General features: G+C 42.7%; 1 protein-coding gene across 1 annotated transcript; it reads left to right on the top strand.

Annotated features, from left to right (window-relative positions):
* Positions 1–5,730: 5,730 nt before the first annotated feature.
* Positions 5,731–18,099, top strand: LOC134405457 (olfactory receptor 14A16-like). Its single transcript, XM_063136701.1, has 4 exons — positions 5,731–5,985; positions 14,412–14,494; positions 15,191–15,249; positions 17,147–18,099. The coding sequence occupies exons 1-4, from the start codon at positions 5,731–5,733 to the stop codon at positions 18,097–18,099; spliced, it is 1,350 nt and encodes a 449-aa protein (XP_062992771.1).
* Positions 18,100–22,264: the final 4,165 nt, after the last annotated feature.

The raw sequence follows: 22,264 nt of genomic DNA, 5'->3' as shown, positions 1-22,264 counted from the left end.
ACCACTGAGCACAGGGGAGGGGGGAGGAACAGGGCGGGGAGAGGAAGACAGGGATGCAAACCCGGCTCTCCTCCTTCTGACCTGCCTCTCGCTGCCTTGTGTCTCCCCTGCCTATTTTTTTTTAATCTATAGGTGCAAAGGATCACATTTATAGATAAAAAAGAGGTGTGGAAGGAATGGGGCAGTGAGAGGGAGGCCAGAGGGAGGAGAGCTGGTTCACATCCCTGCCTTCCTTTCCCTCTGGCTGCCTGGTTCCTCTCCCCCCCCCGCCCCCGCTGCCCACACACTTTAAAAACAATATCTATAGATATGATCCTTCACATTTATAGATAAAATAATAATAATAATAATAATAATAATAATAATAATAATAATAATAATAATCATCAGGGGGGAGAGGAACCGGGCAGCCAGAGGGGGAGGAAGACAGGGACGCGAACCAGATCTCCTCCCTCTGACCTCCCTCTTGCTGCCCTGTTCCTGGTTTGTTTGTTTGTTTGTTTGTTTGTTTAAAAATCTATAAATGCAAAGGATCACATTTATAGATAAGAAATAGAAAATGGGGAAGGGAGAGGAATGGGGCAGTAAGAGGGAGATCAGAGGGAGGGTCCCTCTCTTCCTCCCCCTCTTCCTCCCCCTCTTCCTCCCCCTCCCAGGGATCACGTCTATAGATAAAAAAAAGGAAAGGGAAAGAACAGGGCAGCCAGTGTGGGAGGAAAAGAGGGACACGTGGCACCTGAACTGGCCCTCCTACGGCTGATAGCGAACAATCGGCAGTTGCCATTGGCTGTGGTACACCTCCATGTCCAAAAAAGTCGGGGTAAGTGCCTGGCTTTTTGGGAACCAAGTTTAGGAGGTTTTCCCCTGGATGGCTTCAGAATAGCTGCTGCGTCATATAGATGACCTGCTGCCACTCTGGATCCCCCCCCTCCCGGCAAATCCCTTGTCAAGACAGGCCCTTGGATTGAGACCCATATACTTAGATTTAGGTCACAATCCTATCCAGGTAGTTGCCAGCCTCTGAAATTGGGGGTGGCTGACTATACTTTGCAGGGCAACTGGACCACGGAGGGGATCCTTTGTTTCATGCTCTAGCTGCCCTCCATTTTGCCTAAGTGAACAATTTCATTCATCTAGCTATGGTTTCATGGAGGTGGGAGGAAGGAGCATGGAGACCCAATAGGAAAGCAGCTTCAGCAGTCTCCTCCCCACGCCAGGGATTGCCTCCTTTCCCTCATCTCCACACTCCATTTCCAAGACAGTGACACTAGGTAACCATGAAAATCCGTGGAACATTTGATCTTCCACAGCAGAGATGGGCCACTTCCAAACCCATTGAATACTCTCAAAGTGGAGACATGCCCAAATAGAGCTTCTAAATCCCCAGAATTAACCTGCTCTCTCTCTCTAAGCTCCATCCGACAAGTGTTTTACTGCACACTTGTTACTGGGCACTCATGAATTACTCACATGATGTTGTCTGCCTCTCGTGTGTCTTCCACCCCTTCTGGCCATTATTGCGCTGCAAAAAACCCACATTAAATCCGGTTGCTGCTCTCCACTACCAGACTGAATGGGACTAATTACTTCCTGTTTTCAGGAATCGACATGGGAGCGACACATTTGACTAGATGTGATGGCTGGCTCTCTCTCTCTCTCTCTCTCTCTTTGGAAGATGCTGAGTGGAGTGAAGGGTAGCTTTCATATTGACTTTTGTGGCTAACCAATAGGAACAGCCACAGTGGTGTTCCCCTCCAATCACAGTGTTCAGGGAAGTGGGAAAAACTAACTTGTAGCTGCTGAGAAGGAGCATGTTTCTGCTCAGACTCATAAAAGTCAATCATCCACATTTCCACAGTGTGAAAGTCTGCTGGGCTGGCTGGTGAGTGAGAAAACTTCAGCACCTGAGTAAGGCACAGGCAGGCACTTTTTCAGTGGCTGGGTGCAGGGGTGGGGGGTTCCGTCCAATAGATCTGAGGGCACCAGGTTGGAGAAGGATAAAGTGGTGAAATTTTTTTTTTTAAAAAAAATCCTAAATCAAGGCATAAACCAATCTAATTCAAACTTGGTGGAGCTAACACCCTCCTTAAGAGCTATCACCTTGCCATGTTTTTTTTTCTTAATCTATAAAAATTATGCAGATGTAAGCATTTTTGTTTATTTCCATTTAAAAATGCCTAAAAAAAATCAACGCATGAACCGATTTGATTCAAACTTTGTGGGACTAAAGCTCTCCTTAAGCGCTGTCATTTTGCCAAGTGTTAACTCTTTATTTTTTAAAAAAATGAGGGAGCTGTAAGCATTTCTGTTAATACTAGTTACCCAAATACTGAATGATTCTTTGAGGGTAATTCGACGAGGCAGAGAGAGGGGAGGGGCTCCAAAATTGAGGCAGAGAATCACCTCTATGAAGCTCCAAATTGGATTTTGAGGTAGAAAAGACCCACTTTGCACACCCCTAATAGCCACTCTACCAGCTATGAGAGAGGGGACGGGGAGCATGGTTTCTGGGTTCTGCAGTTAGAGCCCTGTTTCTGACCTTGGTTCCCCAAAACCAAACAATCCTATGCCCCCACCCCCACCTCAACACTGTCTAGGGGACATAGGATTGTTCTCCTACATTATCATATCAGAAAGTAGAGATCATACCCTGACATATGTACTATGTGAGATGTTGATTAAGTAAAATTGCTTATAAAAATGCATGTATTGTGAGAAATGTGCACAGAAATGCATATGGATTTTCATGCAGGCTTTTAAAAACATTCTCAAAGTTCAGAATGAAATAACTTTAAACTGGAAAAATGAGGAAGTGAGAAAATGAATCTGCCCATCCCTACAAATCATGGCTAATTTGAAAGTTGTCTCTTTCATCATGTCCCATTGTCTTCTGTAAACAATCCTCCATGGAGCTGACACACTATCCCTGTGTTTTCTCCCACTTTGGCTGTCAAATAATGTAAACAGTATTAACTACCATTCTCTTAGGTCTTTGAATGTAATTTGGACTGTGAACTCCAGGGAAGACATCTGGAAAAACCATACAGAAGGGGTACATATACACTTCAGTCACAAAGAACCATAATTTTACCAACACTCTCAGCTGAAATCAGAAGCAGGCACTTTTAGTACAGTGTAACAGATCCAGGTGTCAAATTTTGGTTCAGGGTGAAATATAGATTCATAGATGCGATCTCTACCAAACTGTGTGCAAGTTACAGAAATATAGTGGCATTAATAGCTAAATACTGAAAGAGTATCAGAAGTATGGAAAAATTCTACAGGTCTGAGAAGAAATGTATACAGTAAAGCAGTAAGTTGGTTTTTTTCCCCACTAGTCTTCCATGTGTTTATTTCCCCCCTCTTGTTGAGTGTATCGAACTAATTCTTATTTACCCAATTCTTTTGCAAAGTCTTATGTATGTGCTAATTGAGCAAGAAAATAAACCAGTTCACTTCAAGTCCCTGAACAAGCAACTGTGCAGTTTGATAGAAATAAGGAATAAATTCACAAATGTGTAAATGCAACAGTTTTTAAAGGATTGTTGGTCTTTTTTTCTTTTCTTTTCTTTTTTTGCTTGCGCAGGCTGCTTATGTAAAGAAAGTAGGTGATTGCACACATATGTTGGCTTTTTTGGGTGCATGCTCTATGTTGGGTAGAATTAAATAGAAAGTAATCTCAGGAAGAATGGTTGAATTTAGGGGGGGAAACAGTTGATTGAGATCCTAATGAATTGGCTGAAACCATCGCTAAACCCCACCATGCAGCTGAAGTAGCACAGAATCCATTGATAGCTGAAGTAGTCCACGTTGATCTAAGGCAGTGGGCTTAACTAATCTTGATTAGCAGAAACCTAATCTGACATCAATCAGAGTAGCCCCAAGGTATTGAATTTGGTTAGTAATTGAATGCACTACATGTAGATAATGCATTGCAGCTCAGGAGCAAGCCTCAGGGATGCCTTCCTTTTCCCTCTGTATTAGAACCTTCAATATGGTTTGCAGCCTATGTGATTCATCCATATCCTTTTTGCAAGAGATGGATTGCACAAGTCGGGCACACTTCTAGATACATTTCTGGTTTATATAGGGTTCTGCTTCCTATTCAAGGTTTCCTATTCAATGGAAGAGTTGAAATCTCATTCGCACACCACAATACAAAGATTTTGTCTAGTCCAGCACTCTGTTCACACAGTGCACAACCACTGTCAAACAGGGACCAACAAGCAGGAGATGGTGCAGCCATCCTACCCATCCTACCCTCCTACCCATGTTCCCCAGCAACTGCTGTTTATAGGCTTTCTGCCTCTGATACTAAAGCACATATCCATCAGGACTAGTGGCCATCGATAGCCTTTTTCTCCATGGATTTATCCAACCTCTGTTTAAAGTCATCCAAATAAACTTTGCCCTCATTTACATCAAGCAGTACATTGCACTATGAAAATGGTATGAAAGCAGTATATCAAAGGCAGAAGCCACAGTACTGCTGTATAGCAGTACTGAAGTGCACTGACAACTGTTGGGCCCAATTGACATATACCACCATACACTGCTTTCATACCACTATATCCTGCTTGGTGTGGCTCCTGCCTTTTATATACCACTATCATAGTGCAATATCCTTCTTGGTATAGATGAGGCCTTTGTCATTATTAGGTCAAGTCTTAAAAATATCACAACAGTGATATATATGTAGTGATAATTGACTGTTTTCATGGTAAAATCAAATGTAACCATCAACTATCCTGATGAACAGACACAAACCTTCAAGCTGTATCAGATACTGTTTTCTCTCAGGTAAAATCCAACATAAGTCATACATAAGTGACTCACTTAAATCCCATTCATTTCAATGGATCTACTCTAAGTAGAGGTTATGATGGATTCTACCTTTTATCTCACCTAAGCTAAAAAGGTTGTTCATTAGAATCATAAACATTGACCATGTCCATAAACCAGACCTATACAACTTCCGCACACTGAACTGAACATAGCCTTGTATTCTGGACAGCTTAGCTGGTGCTTGATAACATCCTCCTTTTCTGTTTTTATAGTTTGGGAAAAGGCATCAAAAGCAGGAGATTCATTAAGCCTTCCATGAACAACCATATATACCCAGTGGGCTATGTCACAAGTTATGTGTGTCTACTATGGACTCAAATAAGAGGTGGGTGCAACATTGTGCATTTCCGCTATACTGCCATATCATTCATTAAGGCTGCAATGCTATATCCAGTTACCTGGGAATAATTCCCAGTGAACTCAATGGGACTTATTTCTGAGTAGACTGGAATATGATTGCACTTCTAGAGTATTAAGTAGAGTTTTTTCCCCCCCATGCTAACTACAGGATGCCTACAGGATTTCTTTACTGAGAAGAAAATGAACAACCAAAGCTTTGTGACTGAGTTCCAACTCTTAGGATTCTCTGATGTTCTGGAACTGCACATTATATACTTTTTTGGATTTTTGCTTATCTACCTGGCAGCCCTGATTGGGAATCTTCTCATGATAACTGTTGTAGCCCTCAACCGACATCTTCAAACTCCAATGTATTTTTTCCTGGTTAATTTAAATGTTGTTGATCTTGGTTTCATCTCAGTCACTGTTCCCAAAGCCATGGTGAATTCTCTGATGAAAACAAGGATGATTTCATATTATGGATGTATGGCACAGGTCTTCTTCTTCTTTTGGGCGGGAGCATCAGAATTCTTCCTCTTGACCTTGATGGCGTATGACCGCTATGTTGCCATCTGCAATCCACTGAACTATGTGACAGAAATGAACAGGGAAGCCTGCATAAAAATGGTCACCTGCGCATGGATCTTTGGGTTTTTCGATGCAACACTGAACACTGCTTGCACATTTGCCATCACTTTCTGCTCCAATAGCATCAACCAGTTCTTCTGTGAAATCCCACAGCTCCTGAAGCTTTCCTGCTCCAACTCCTACGATGTTGAACTTGGAGCTCTTGCCTTTACTGTACTGATCTGCATAAGCTGTTTTTGTTTCACAATTGTTTCCTACGTGAACATTTTTAGAGCTGTATTTACTATCCCCTCAATTCAGGCAAGAAAAAAAGCCTTTTCTACTTGTCTGCCCCATTTGGCTGTGCTCTGTTTGTTCTATTTCACAGGAATCTATGCCTGCTTGGGGACAACCTTTAGAGCATCATCAGGTTTGGATCTGCTTCTGGCAGTGTTGTATTCAGTGGTTCCTCCTTTCATGAATCCTATCATTTACAGCATGAGGAACAAAGAGATTGCTGCAGCACTTTGGAAGCTTGCCCATAAAAACCAAAACCTAGTTTCTATTTAGAAATTGGATTTTAGCTGCTAAAGTCCCAGTCGGTTTTTTTTAATTAAATCCTGTTGAATACAATGGAACAAGTTAGTTGCAAATAGAAAGTCACATAAGCTTTCAATGGGACTTCGGGTGAAACTAGATGTGGTCACTGGAGGCCAGTGGCTCCAATTTTAATTTTGGGCATTCGTTCAGCACCTTGGATAGCTCCTTTAGAGTTCTGGTTGGTTCTGACTTAAACCATGAATGGAATCACAGCCCACTGGATGTGAAGTCATCCACCTAATTACTAATTATGTACATGTCTTTTCAAAGCAAAAAGCAGATGTGCTGGGCTTAGTCCAGATCACAACTGTGGCAGAGGAGGAAATTAGTTATTTTCCACCACCATCCTCAGTACGGTCCCAATCTGGATCACTCCCCACATCCTCACATCTGGAGTAGCATTGGGAGGAAAGCTCCCATTTATGGAACCTTTTCTTTGACTGCATTTTTTTTTAAATGTGGTTTCCTCCCCAACTCTCAATTAGACCACAGAGAGGGGCAAATTGAGTGGCTTTAGTCATACTGAAAATTCCTTTCTCCACTTTGAAATACCATTTGATTGATGGTTATGAAACTTACATGATTTGTTGTACTTCTATCTGGGATGGTTTTATGTGTAGTGAAAATTTCACCCACCACCTTGAAACAAAATGGCAACCAATCAAAATGTCTAAAGATTTGCTGCTTCAGTTATCAATTTCAACCAGACTTCACATCATGGTTCAGTACTGCAGCAAGCAGATTTTAACCATATGTTTAACTATATTCATAAAAGAAGATGCATCTTTGTCTGTCTGTCCATTATCATTATAGCTCCAATTCTGTGAAAGCAAGACACTGGAAATGTGCCATGTGTACTAAGGGCATCCTAGGAATGTGCACCTCAATGGTTTTAATTAATTTAAGTGTTGTTGCAGACTTCACTAACTAGCACGTAGCTTTGCATGCTATACAGATTGAAGCTGCAACACATTAGTAGGTCGAGATATGCAGTTATATATCTGAACCACCCCATGCAGTAGGACCACCCCTCTCAAGGACAGAACCTGCCCTCCATCAAGTCCAACCCCCTGCTGGCAGTGGGGCCACACACCCTCATGTGGCAGGGCCATGCCACTGATATAGTCTGGCCTGCAGTATGCCTGGTGGGGGGAAATCCAGCCCCCTACCCCAAAACAGTTCTGCACCCCTGGCCTACATGGTGCCCCACATGGCATTCCCACGTCTTGGGTTCCACAATAGAAGAAAGGCACGATTTAAACATGCTGAATAAATAAGGACTGTTGCTGCGGCAGAAGTTAAATGGCACCAAACTAACCAATGCCCCGTACTGTAATAGGGGTATTATTTTGGCTCCTGTGCAATGGCAAAACTGTCAGCAAAAATTAAAAGATGCCTTTTAATCAATTAATTAATTAACCAATCCAATTTAAATTCCCAAAAATGCACTGTGGGTTTCTTTTTGAGATGTTTAAGGAAGTTTGGGCAACTTGATAAATTATAATGGCTTTTTCTTTCGGCCTGCAAAAAGTGAATTTCAAAAATAATATCTCCCGAACATTTCTGAAACGTATTGCACAAACCATCCCCCTAATCTTTCCTAAAAGCATTCCCCCACTCAATTCTTCCAAAAAAGAAAAGAAAATATGAGGCTGGCCCTTTATTTTTATCTCTCCAAATAGTCTGTCGTTTTCTTTCTGACTTCCCTGGCTATTTTCTTTTCCATTCCTTTCCAGAAAAAAATGCTGAATTTGCTGAGGAGAAAGTGATCAATTATTATTATTATTATTATTATTTATTTATATAGCACCATCAATGTACAAAGCATGACTTTCCCTGATGCCCAGGAGGTGCAGAAATTATACTTTGCGGTGTTTCTTATAATATATCTTGTAGCTCTGATGAAGAATCTTCTCCCTATCAATATAATAACTCTCAGCGTCCACCTTCATACTCCAATGTACTTATTAGTCCTAAATCTATCACTTGTTGACCTTTGATACATTTCAGTCACTATCCCTAAAGCCATGTCCAACTTCTTAATGAAAACCAGACTGATCTTGTATTCCCATTGTATTGCTCAAGTATTTTCCCTTGATTTCTTTGGAACAACTGAATTTTTCCTTTTGAGAAATCCCTTTTGCATGAACATCATCAAGCAGTTCTTATGAGAAATTCAACAGTTGCTCAAACTTTCCTCCTCTGACATGGAACTCATTGAAGCTGGGACTCTTCTCCTAGCTGGCTGGTTATATTTTGGCTTCTTCCTTTTCATCCTTATTTCCCATGCACAGATCTTAAAAGTCATGATGAGAATCCCTTCTGCGAAAGAAGGCATAAAACGTTCTCTGCCTGCTTGTCCCACATCATTGTACTACCCATATTCTACTTCTTTCATGTTTTGCCTACTTCTGACCAATCAATAAGTCTCCATCACAGATGCATCTTGCATGGCTGCTGTAGGCTATTGTGTAGCGTGAATCCAATTATATTTAACACGTGGAACAAAAATATCAAAAGAGGACCATGTAAAGTGATTGACTGAGGTTTTCTGTAAAGACAAATGGTTATTTCACTTTCAAATCTTCTAGCCTGACTTATAGATTGAATTGCCTATTTCACACAAATTTTCCTGTGGTCCTGGGACAACCTCAAGGACAACAGACGGTGTGGCATGGAGTCCCAGGTCCTCCCTCCTCCACATGAGTAGGGCCTCAGTCACCTTGTAATATAATGGGCTTGGAAGCAAGACATGGTTAAACATTGCATATGTTTGGCTTTCTACTCAAGGGGGGAATCATAGGGTGTGTTTTTGGAGATGAATAAAATGCAACAAAAACTTGTGAATATGTCATAGCTCTGAAATTTTGCCTAAAATCTATGATATAATTACGTTTTATTATTGATGCAGCCAGATATCAGTTCAAGGTAGAAGATATTGAAGCAGCATGTTAATTGGACAATCTATGATTGTGACCAAATGATTAGAATCAACATGAGATGGGAAATATAGTAAAACAGCTAAACTTGACACTTCAAATATTTCAATAAACGTTTATCTCTGTTTTGAGTATTAAATTCCTTTTAATAATAATAAACAGTATGCTTTTCTTCAGTATTTCAAAGTTTAGTATTCTCTGCTAAACTAGTACAGAAGTACAAGAATATCTCCAGAGGAACAATTAAACGTAATATTGTAACAGAGCCCACAAAGACCTGAAAAACTGTGTTGATAATTAGTACACCTCATTATCTTGATTGTAAAACATGGTAATCTCAGAGATGTGAATCTATATCCTTTATTTTCTCTCTAATTTCTCTTCGGAGAAATACATAGAAGTAAGGTGGCTAAAAACGTCTATTTAAAAACAGATATGATTAACTTCTGAGAATTAGAATCCTCAGCAGATGAGAAGTTCAATTCAGGGTGAAGTTCAATGAACTGCACTCATCTGAAAAAAAAAAAACTCCCAAGTTTCACCGTAAATGTATTGGAAAGAAATAATTGTTTGTGTTGAGTGAGTTTTCTCCCTGGGAGATTAATTAAAACAGCTCATCAACACCAATGACTTCTTTGTGTTCCTTTCTTTCTTTTTAATGATTATTCTCAAAATGTTACTGAGGAAAACAAATTCCTCTTCAGTTTTCTGAAAACAAGAAAGGTGGCACTCAAACATTTTCTTTCAAAAAATGAAGCCCTGTAAAAATAAGCCCTACAGAGTGAGATAGATTTAAGTTTCAAAGGAAGTTCCTTTGTGATATATAATATTTTTAATTATTTATAATCCTAATTAAACGTACCATAAATAAATAAATAAAAATAAAATAAAATCTCACCACACACTCTCCTGATAGAAGAGAAACAAAATGATGACAGAAGAAAAAATGCTTGCAAGGGGGAGGCAGAAGGGGCATTTTAATATGTAAATGTTCCATTTATGAAAGAGAATAACAGTATATTTAATATTAACAGTCCCATTCAAAATATTTTCTCTGAAAGGTGGCTGATAAAAATTGATTGAGCTGAATTTCAAATAAAAGTGCTTAGTATAGCAAGCTATTTTGATGCCCAGTTTATATAGGGTGACCATATGGAAAGGAGGACAGGGCTCCTGTATCTTTAACAGTTGGAAAGAAAAAGAAATTTCAGCAGGTGTCATTTGTATGTATGCAGCACCTGGAGAAATTCCCTCTTCATCACAACAATTAAAGCTGCAGGAGCCCTGACTCTTACTGCCAGTAACTAAAACTTAGGAGAGAGATTTCAAGCTTTTAGAATGGAAAAAACACACACTTCAAACTAGGGTTGTTACAAGTGCCTGACTGGGTCTGGAAGGCCGGAGGATCACCCCTCGTCTCCCGACCTAGTCATAAGAAGTGTCATGCTGGATCAGACCAATGGCCTTGCTAGACCAGGGGTTAGCGCAGTGTGAGGCCCATGCTCATCCCTGTGTGTCCAGAGCTGAGGCCGGGACTGCAGGCGTTTAGCCAGGTCCTCCGCTTTTCCCGGCTACCGTAGCCGGGGAAAGCGGCAGATGGGCCACAGCACTCCACAGGAGCGCTGCAGCCGTCAGGGCTATGGTTGGGACATTAGGGGGCAGGAAACAGAGGCTGGGGAGATTGGGGGGAATTACAGCCCAGGGGACATCGGGGTAAGGAGAACGGGGCCGGGGGGCTGGGCGGGGGATCAGACATCGTGGGCAGGGGGCGGGGGGGAGGAGAATGGGGAGGGGGGAGATCACAGATAGGGGAAAGAGAATAAAAAAAACACCCTACTTACTTTTCCTGCCTCCTGCTGCTTTAAAAATTAAAAAAATGGCGGCCGCGACAGCTCTCCTCCAGAGCTCGTCACGGCTCGTGTTTGAATAAGGGCGAGATCTCACATTATTCATAACACGAGGTCTCCCCTCATCTCCCCTGGATTCTCACTTATGTCTACCAAGGCCCCAAGTGCCCATCTAGTCCAGCACTCTGTTGACACAGTGCCCAACCAGCCATTGGCCAGGGATCAACAAGGCAGGACATGGTGCAACAGCACCCTCCCACCCATGTTCCTCAGCAACTGGTGCACACAGGCTTACTGCCTCGAATACTGGAGATAGCACACAATCAACAGGGCTAGTAGCCATTGATGGCCTTCACCTCCAGGAATTTATCCAACCCCCTTTTAAAGCCATCCAAATTGGTGGCCATTACTAAATCTTGTGGAAGTCAGAATGCTTGGAGAAAGTGAGGACCCAAACTTGAGTACTCATGAGACTCCGTGAGTGCTCAGCAGCCGACCACCCTGGCTGCCAACATTGCACACTTCCCAGCACTGAGTTAACACAATGGTGTGTGTTTGTGTGCAATGGAGTCTCCAGAAATTGTGCACTTTGCCCTACTGTGTCAATTGCGCTGTAAAGGTCCCATTTATGCCTTGTGTGGGGTGCCTCCCACTTAACAGGCCGAACCGAGCCTTAGAAGAGGTACATGTGGCCCAGTGAGCAGGGAGTGAATAATGGTGGCAGCAAATGGCGAATGTCCGCTTAGGTGGACATGGCAAAATTTTGCCACCTCCACTTCAAACTAGGGATATATGGATTTTGTTAAGTCCATTCCAGCTGTGTTTCACAGATTGTCGGGTGTCTTTCATTCCGTTGTCCGCTCATCAATGGAATTTGATATTTTAGAAGGATGTACCAGAATTTTGTTTCACTTGCACAAGTGAACATTACTGCAATCCCCCCCAAAACAAACAAACATTCAAACCCACCCATGAACACACATGCGACTTCATGTGACTCAGGAAAAGCTAGTCCATTGTAGAATCCACAAGTTGGATTCATAGAAATCCAAATTCATTTCAATCCAAACTGCAAGTCTGCTACATTTTCTGTCCCTCTCAGCAGCTTTAATTACCATGGATGCTGGCTTTGCTCAGCATAGGCTTTACTCTTTGGGTTTTTGATCCTCTTTGAGTGTTTGACTTGCACCTTTAAGATCTACTGCTGAAATTCAAATAGTGGCTTTGGAGGGGCAATTTTTCTTGTAAGCTTCACCTCTCCCTCTCCCTCTCCCTCTCTCTGATCCAGAGGCTGCATGAGCTTCCTTGTGGCTGCTATTTACATGCAATTTAGAGCCCCGTCAGATGAGCATTTTATTGGACAGTCATTACTCAGGGATTTTCACGGGTCCTTCTCATGACATTGTCTGCCTCTCGAGTGCCTCCCATCCCTTCTAGCCTTCTTCGCACCACAAAAAAACCCACCCCAGTAAGGCCTTAGCTAGACCTAAGGTTTATCCTGGGATCATCCCGGGGTCATCCCTGTTCATGTAAATGACAATCAGAATATCCCGGGAGAAGGCAGGGATGACCCCGGGATGACCCCGGGATAAACCTTAGGTCTAGCTAAGGCTTAAGTCTGACTTTTTTTTAAAGATGGAATTTGCTGCTATTTCCTACTGTGTGCAGGAGAAGCAGCAGGATGAAAGCAGCCCACTGAATGGGCCACATGCAAGTTGTTTACTTCCTCTTTCAAAAGAGGAAGTAATGAGGGACATATGCAAGGTTGGAGAAGCGACAGTAAGCAAACACGATTTCCACATGTGATGATGCTCTTAAATGACATGGTTAGTTTGGCCATTAGTCAATTAATAATAGACTTTTGTTTCAACTGATCAGTCAGTGAAATTTAAATATGCATATTCGTGAAAGCACTAGTTCCGAAGCAAAAGGCATGCTTTACTTTTACACCCTGTACAGCAGAGATGGACAAGCTGTGGGCTGCTGAAGGCTCTCGCCCTCCCTCTTTGCACAGCGGTGTGGCTTTCTCCGCTGTGGCACCCCAGTTGTGGAACGAGCTCCCCAGAGAGGTCCACCTGGCGCCTACACTGTACTCCTTTCGTCACCAGCTGAAGACCTTTCTATTCTCTCAGTATTTTAACACTTAATTTAACTTAAATTTAAATTTTACTGTTTTAATTCTGTATTTTAATCTTATATCAATTTTGCTGCGTGTTTTTATCCTGGTTGTGCTTTTTATACTGTATTTTGTATTTGTGCTTTTATTGCTTGTTTTGCTTGTTGCTTGTTTTATGATGGTTTTAATCTTTGTGAACCGCCCAGAGAGCTTCAGCTATTGGGCACTATAAAAATGTAATAATAAATAAATAAATAAATAAATAAATAAATAAATAAATAAATAAAATCCCCTGTGTCTTCCCGCTGCAGCATAAAGAGAGGAGCTGACAGGCAGGCAAGTACACATGTGACCCAACCACAGAGTGCCAACAGTACCTGGAGAGGCCCTTTGGAACAAGGGTCTGGGTGCCATGCTCAGTGATTTGTCCCATTGCCCCCCCCCCCAACAAGCTCACCTGATTGCTTGCCATTGTCTTTTTGCATTGCTGGATCCTGTCATTTTGGGGTGCTGCTGAATGACTGATGCAGAGAAACATCCATTTTGGTGAGCTGCTAGAGGGGAAACTGTGCCTAAGCCTCCTGATCACTCAACACAGAGATGGGGAGCAATGGATGGGACAAGCTCTATACCTTGGAAGGCAGAAACTGATGAAAGAGATGTAGAGAGTATGAAAGAAACAATTCAAAGGGAAATGGAATGGGAGAGAGGGAAGGAGGGAAGGACAGAAGGAGGGAGAGGGAGTTGGGGAGCACTGTAATACACATAGGCACTGTTCATATGGCACGAAAGCCCACCATGGATTACTTAACCCAAGTTGAGGCTGCAGCATTCATAGAGTGCTCACAGTCCCCGTTTTGAATGTGCAACACCAGCTCAGGGATTATCATGTCATGTGATACTGGAGAGCCTGCATACAGAGAGGAGTGGGGCTGGACCACTCCTTCTCCTCACACATGTATTTACTGGCTTCAGTTTAATAACACTAGAACAGGGCTATGGTAGTCTGGTAGCATATCCTATCATTTTGACTCACCATCTTAATAGAAGATCATATCCCTCTAACTGACTTCATGTGTCATGGACTTCCAAGCTTTCTCCACTTTTGCCTATGCTAACCCATTGTTCTCTGGTGCTCTCTTCCAATTATCTGAATAGATATATTTAAATCTTGGAGGAAAATCAAGCATTTCCTGCCTACAGCAGCTACCGCCCATTCTGACTGAGGAGACTCCACTGAGGTAGTAAAAATGCAATACCAAAACTAGTCTTCAAGTAGAAGTTATATCCAGTTTTAGTTAGTTTGCTTGTTTTACACATTACTGTTTGGTTTTTTTTAAATGTATAGTTGTTTGGTTTTTTTAAAAAATGGGGGAAATGTTTCAGATTTTAAATTTTGTCGCATAATGCAAATTTGGAGGTCTGGCACTCACCAGCCAGCTGATTTCCCACACCCTTTGGGAGGGATGACGTATGAGGCAGGAGGTTGGTTACCTGTCTTCCCTTTGGCCCATCAGCCAGTTAGGAGAAGGGATGACTTTATCTGTTTAATGCACCCATGGCCCAGAAGATGCTGCAGTTCCTTTCTAAGGTGTAGCTCTGCCCATTCATCCAATTTGGGGGCAAAGCAGGATGAGGTGCACTCATTCCGACTTGGCCGCAGGACAGGGAGGGCTTTTTTGTTTATCTTTTGCTTGCTCTGTATTGTAACATTGCCTGGGGTTCTATAACTGGTTTCATTTCCTCATGCAAATAGGTCACCATTGGCAGGATTTGTGCTGGTTGAATGGATGGATAGAGGCAGTGGTGAGTACCCCGAGGAATCAGAATGTGTTGAAAGGAGAGTTCAGGGCTTATTGGCATGAGGGGACCTGGAGTATATTGGGTCTCATGAACCTTAAAGGCTTAACTGCTTGGGATCTGCCATTTTTTTTCAGGTATATGAACAGTAGAGCAAAGACCAATGACATTTTTGATTTGGGGTTATGCATCCTCTGTGAGTGGTGGGAATTGAATTCCCTGGTCCTCAATTTTGTAGCATGTATACCTACACTGACTTATTTCTGGGTGCCACAATTTAGGAAGGATGTAGATACACCAGAATGATTCAAAGAAGGGCAATTAAGAAGATCAGAGGAATAAGAAACATGTACTGTGATGGAAGGTTGAAGGAACTATTCATGTTGTCTGGAGAAGGGAAGACTGTATGGGGATGTGATAGCACTCTAAAAATATCTGAAGGGCTGTGTCACATAGAAGAGGGAAAAAGCCTGTTCTCTGCTGAAGGCAGAGCTGGATCTCAATTACAGGAGAACAGACTAGAGTTCAGTTGAACATCAGGAGAACATTCAGAATAATAAAAGCATTTAAATGGTAGAACAAATTGCCAAGGGGGAGGTGGGTTCTCCCTCACTGCAGGTCTTCAAACTGAGGCTGTTGGTGCTCTAGCCCTGAATTCCCTGCAATGATCAAGGAGATGGTCTAGATGCCAGACAAGGCCCCCCACCAAGTCTATCATTCTAGATAAAAACATTACAAATCAGGCATGTAAATCAATAAAGTTATTTTAGTTATTAGTTCAAACCATTCACTCTTTCCTGTTTTCATTCCATGGCATGGGAGGTACCTTTTCAGTCAAAATAACCATGAATTGTAAGAATGGATAAATCTGTGACATGTTCAATGGAGCAATTTCCAGTTATGTGCAGACTGTCCTTTGAGCTTCGTTGCAACAAGTTCACTTCCTATGATTACAGCATGGCTCATGTGAAAGAAGGAGTTCTAGTCTTACTCTGAGAAACAATGGGTTTCTCCATGTCCCGTCACCTTCATTTATGTTTTTTTTTTTTAAGTACAGCTTAGTATGCTACATATTTTTGAATTGCCAGATATTAAAGCAAATTTTGCATTACGGCCAACTATTTTCTAAAGGTAGATGATATGTTACTGATAAGAAATCTTATTTTGCACTGCAGTATTACGTCTGCTGTTGCATTTCACTGGCCACAGCTAGACCTAAGGTTTATCCTGGGATCATCCAGGGTTCACCCCTGCCTGAGCACTGGATCCCCTGTGTGTCACCTAGATGTACAGGTTTGGCCCCTGGACGATCCAGGGATAAACCTTAGGTCTAGCTATGGCCACTATTTCCTTATGCCATATCCTTCTTCCTGTAATCTCAACTCTTACTCATCTCTCATTGCTCTTTTCAGTAAGCAGCTCCAAAACCAACAACTTCTTTTGCACCCAAGTTGTACTGTAGTCTCTGTCTTACCAACAATACTCATAACCAAAGAAGGCTTATTTGATGTTCTTCATTTTGTTTGTTTGTTTTGAATCAGAATCCATGGGCTGGTTCAGACATGGCTGTCTTTTCACTAGTTTTCCTACATTTGATTCGTGTGGATTTAATGACTGGTGGCTGAATCTGTGAACTGACTTCAAGGAAATTATTATTTTTCATTGGATTTAAAGTGATATTAAAATTCTACTTGTCATGGGCCATTCACATATGCAAGTCATTGTTTCATGTTGCAACTATCAATGGATGAAATCCATCTAGGGGTGGGAAAATCTCCTGTATGAAGCCCTGGAGATGCATTGCCCATCAGTGCAGATTAGTACTGATTCAGTACTAATCCAGATGGACCAATGGTTTGATTCAGTGTAAAGCAGCTTCCTACGTATCTAGCAAATATTGAGTCCTGTTTGGGGGAGTGAGTGAGAGGGATCTATTGTCCTTTTGTCCTGCTTGTGGACTTCCCATGGCTGGCCACTGTGGTGAACAGGAGCTGGACTACCTAGGCTTTTGGTCTGATCCAACAACACTCTTCTTACATTCAGGATCACATCCTTATAAATTCTATCCATTATCTCTCTTCTTCTTCTTCCAGATCAGAAAATGTTCAATGAGACTTTTTTCCTTCTTCTGGGATTCTCTGATATCCGGGAACTGCAAATCCTACATTTTGTGGTGTTCCTTCTGATTTATTTGACAACAGTAATGGGGAACCTCCTCATAATCATACTTGTAACCTTCAACCATCAACTTCACACTCCTATGTACTTCTTTTTGATGAATTTATCCATGGCAGACATTGGCAACATCTCAGTCAACATCCCCAAAGCCATGAGCAATTCCATCATGAACACCAGGTTGATTTCATATCCAGAATGTGTTTCCCAAGTCTTTTTTCTCATCTTCTTTGCAATGACTGACCTTTTACTCCTCACATTCATGGCGTATGACCGATACATTGCCATATGCAATCCACTACGGTATGAGACAATGATGAACAGGGGAGCTTGCATCCAAATGGCAGCCAGTGCATGGATCACTGGCATATCCTGTGCTGTGTTACACACTGGGGGCACCTTTTCCATAACCTTCTGCTCCAATGTCATTAACCAGTTTTTCTGTGAAATACCACATCTGCTCAAACTCTCCTGCAATGGCAATTTTTTGGCAGAAGATGGCGTCAATGTATTTGCAGCATGTGTAGCTTTTGGTTGCTTTATCTTCATAATGTTTTCTTATGTACAGATCGTCACAAGTGTACTGAGAATCCCCTCCATTCAGGGAAGGAAGAAAGCACTGTCTACTTGCTTGCCCCATCTCATTGTTGTCTCCTTGTTTATCGGCACTGGCACCCTTGCTTATTTGTGCCCAACTAGCGAGGCCCCCAAAGATCTGATTATGTTGATTTCTGTTCTATATTCCATGTTGCCACCTATGATGAATCCAATTATCTATAGCATGAGAAATAAAGAGATTAGATCTGCCATGTCCAAATGTTTTGGAAGGAATTTATGCTCCAAGCAGCAAATGAAATTCATTCTTAAGTAAACTAGTGTATTTGTAGTGTATAATCTCTTTAAAAACAAGTGTGCTCTGCAGTAACATCACTGGATTATTGTATTTTTCAAACATATAGGCTTTCTTCTCTTCCATGAACAAACAACGTGTGTGTGTGTGTGTGTGTGTGTGTGTGTGTGTGTTTGTGCTTTCTTGTTATAGGGTCCAAATATTTGTATTTAAATAACTACAGTTCCATTGGGCTGGAATGTTCTTTATACAACTTTGCATATATTTTGGATCCTTTAATTTGACTGGTTAAAATGTTGATTGTTTCCTAAGCCATGAAAATGTTAATATTTCAAGGATTGTTTGTTTCATTGCAAATGCCTTGCAGGATGGACTAATGGTAGCAGAATAAAGAAAGAAAATAAAAACAAAATATGCCGCAAAAACAAGCGAATTCAAAAGCTGATATATATTAGGGATGTGCTCCGCTCCGATTAGGAGCGTAGAAGCAGTAGCGGATTGGCCTGCTCCGCCTTACCCAGAGGCGGAGTAGGAGCGGACCGTGGACCCCCTAGAAGCAAGGCGAAGAGAAGCGACCATTTTTCGGAGCTCCGAGTTCAGGCGGAGCGCTCCGGTCGCCATCTTGAAAACATTTCGCCATAGGATTGAATTGCGGCAAATAATCGCGCATAACTACGTTGTTTTTGAAGCTATCGCTCTGGAAATTCTTGTGCTCAGAGAGTCGTGGATGGGGGTCATTTTGAGACCACTCTCACCTCTCTGCATTGTCCGTGTCGCGTGCTATATTTTTTTGAAAATCGGGTCAACCGCGCAGCTCAAACTGCGTTTCGGCTTTTCGCCCATAGGATTGCATTGAGGGAAAGAATCGGGGATAACTGGGGGGGGGGTTTAAGCTATCGTTCTGAAAATTCTTGTGCACAGAGAGTCGTGGATGGGGGTCATTTTGAGACTACTCTCAACTTTCTGCGTGCTGTGGTTCACGTGCAATGTTTTTGTGAAAATCGGGTCAACCGCACGGCTCAAACTGCGTTTTCGGCTTTTCGCCCATAGGATTGCATTGAGGGAAAGAATCGGGGATAACTGGGGGGGGGTTTAAGCTATCATTCTGAAAATTCTTGTGCACAGAGAGTCGTGGATGGGGGTCATTTTGAGACCACTCTCAACTTTCTGCATCGTACGGGTCGCGGGCTAGAAGTTTTTAAAAAATCGGCGGGAAAAATACCTTTTTCAAAGGGCTGAGGGGCAGAGTCAGCTCCCGGTCATGATGATCCCAAAGTTGGAGGAGGGCATAGGCAAAACAGGTAACTTGGGATTCTGGGAAACTTCTCTTTCTTCATCTGAACGGGCTTTTCCCCGTGTTTTTTAACACAGTAGCCCCACCAAATGCACAAACACAACCTGAAATCATATACTAAGCCAAGAATAAGAGATAGAAACACAGCACTGCTCCCCACCCTAACCTTGGGGAACAACTGAATCGATGTGGTGCAAGGGGATGAGCTCCCCTAGGGCATCTCATCGTGGACGTGCCCCCACTCTCTCCTGCACTGGAAGGCCATAGAGCCTTCCAAAGAGAGTAAAACGGTGGAGCAATGCCTATCATGAGTTGAAGTGAATGGTCACTTTTCAGTGGTAGAGCAATGCCTGTTATGAGTTGAAGTGAGCGTTTTACTTCTTCTCAGAGCTGTTGGTGGCTGTCATTGTCTTGAACTGGCAGCTACTTCCCCCTCCCCCGGGCACGTCCCCCTATTGCTGGTAAAAGACAGATATAGCCTTTTTAAAAAAATTCTTCTTGCTGTTTATTGAGCAACACTGCTTCTTTTAATTCCACCCCTCCTTTGTTTATTGATTGATTTATTCCATTTTATATGCATTACTGGCTTATCCTTGGCTCACTTCCTTATGCCCCCAGAAATGCCAGCTGCATGCCTGCCTGCCTTCCCTCCCTCCTCCCCTGCCCACCTCGCAGGGATGTTGTGTGTGGGGTGCCCGATTTTCAAAAATTCGCCAAAAATCAGGGGATGATGGGATTGCTTTGAAACTTGGCATGCGTGTGTATATCCCCATGAGGTGTCATGGTGCCAAACATGAGGTTTCTAACTTGAACAGAAAAAAAGTTGTATAATTTTTTAGCTTTCAATGCAAGCCTATGGGGGGGGGAAACGGAGCTCCGGATCCGGATCCGGAGCTCCGGGCGGAGCGGAGCGGAAGGGGGCGGAGCGGGGGCGGGGCGGAGCGGCCCGATCCGAAAAATGGCGGATCTGCAAGTGAAGCGGAGCGGGGGGTCCGTGCACACCCCTAATATATATACAATTAAGCACATTACAGACACTAATACACATAAAGCATGCAATAATAGTTAGATCTCCATTTGACTTCATATGCAGATGTCTATATTTGGAATGGGAAGCATAATGCACTATTGCATTAATTGTGTCTCATACTCATAGTGGGCACGTGTTGTGAAACAATGATTAGGTTCAGCACTGTGAAAGGCATATCGGGATACTAGAACTTGCAGTCCCAGTTGCAGGCAGGAAAAGATGTGTCAGAAGCTGGTAAGACCTGCAACTACTGCCGCTTCTGCCTCTCCTTTTACCTGAGTGAAGATAAGTTTCTTCACTTTGGGACTGGGATAAAAGAATGAGGAGATAACAACTGTGGCTGCAGGCACTTTCTGAATCCTTTTGAGGACATTTATGTGTTTATTTGGAACAGGTCCACAGACTCAGCCCATTTGTATGAGTTGTACTCAGAGATCCTCTTACATGAGTACATCAAACACATGAAGAGGGAGAATGCTCCAGCTCCCACCCCATCACTTAACACATCCATAGCCTTCTACTCATGGATGGCAACATCTGAAGAGGAAAATTCTCTTCAATCTGTGAAAGCTCTCTATGCAAGCCAGGAGGCCAACTTTCACTACCCTTGTAATAGGCAAAATGGACCTCACTCCCCTTCCAATGGACTCAGCTGGCACCTCAAGGAGTCACTCCTCAAGGCACCAGCAAAGTCAATTGCTGGTTGGGATGTTCATCACTAGGAAATCCATCTCTCTTTCTGCTTGATGGAGTTCCTCAGCATGCTTGACTAGGTTTAGATTTGCTGGCTGAGCACCAAGTTATTTCCCAAACTCTGGGAACCTTTTGCATATTTTTGGGATGTGTGTGTAGCAGCTGTAACTTGCGCAAATAAAAATTAGCACAAACTGCATCTGAAATATATGCAATTTCTGTAATTTTCATGAATTACTAATCTGAATGTCTGTGCAAAAATTAACCACAAGTTACATCAGTTGCATCATCTTTAATATGAAAAATCTTATACCCGCCCAGCTGGAATGGCTTGGACAGTAGGCGGCTGTTGCCAGGGCTGAAGAAGAAGAATGAAGGCACCTCACGTGCTTAAGCACATGTGCCTTAGGAGACAGGAAGGGGTTGAGACTATAAGAGCCCGCCCGCCCGGATGCACGGCTTCTTTTGTCTCGGCTCCCTCCCTCCCTCCCTCCCTCCCTTAATCTAGCTCCCTTTGGAAGGAAAGCTTAGTAGGAATTTTCCTCCCATTGAGTTTTTGCCTACTTCATACTGGAATTGCTAAGAAGGAGGGTGGATAAATAAGTTGATTGGTTTCAGGGATGTGCAGGAATTGGTAATTTTAGAATAGGGACGGTGAGCACTATGGCACTTTTTGGTGATTGGCATATCCGGAGGACCTGATCCTAGGGAACTGTGTAGCTCCGATGTCAGGATATGGTTTGCCTTTGGAGACCCTCCTGCCTCACCTACCCTGAGCTGTGAGGCACAGGGAGCAGGTGATGTAGGACGGTCTCTGCACTCTTGCAGAGTGACATATAAGAAAGGAGCTGGGTTTTTACCCGACTCCAGGCTTTGGAGAGTGCTCGCCCATAAAACAAGGCAAGTTGCCTGAGATAGAATCATTGATTCCCAAACTTGCACATGTGGATCCAGGGAGGGGTGAATTTTCCATATTATTCAAATAAAGAGGCCCTAGTTTAATCCAAGTTCTGGTGTCTGTGTCTTTATTCTGTGCTTCCTTCTCCACTTGCAAATCTGAAAACAGGCCTGATTCAATGCAGAACAAGTTGGGCTCCACAGTGGAAAGTGGGCCAAAGTCCAGGGGGGCTGAAATGAGAGAAGCTCATTTAGCTTCACCTCCTATCACT

The sequence above is a fragment of the Elgaria multicarinata genome, chromosome 11 (assembly GCF_023053635.1).
Source record: "Elgaria multicarinata webbii isolate HBS135686 ecotype San Diego chromosome 11, rElgMul1.1.pri, whole genome shotgun sequence".
Taxonomy (NCBI): domain Eukaryota; kingdom Metazoa; phylum Chordata; class Lepidosauria; order Squamata; family Anguidae; genus Elgaria; species Elgaria multicarinata.
This window is presented reverse-complemented; position numbering and strand designations above follow the sequence as displayed.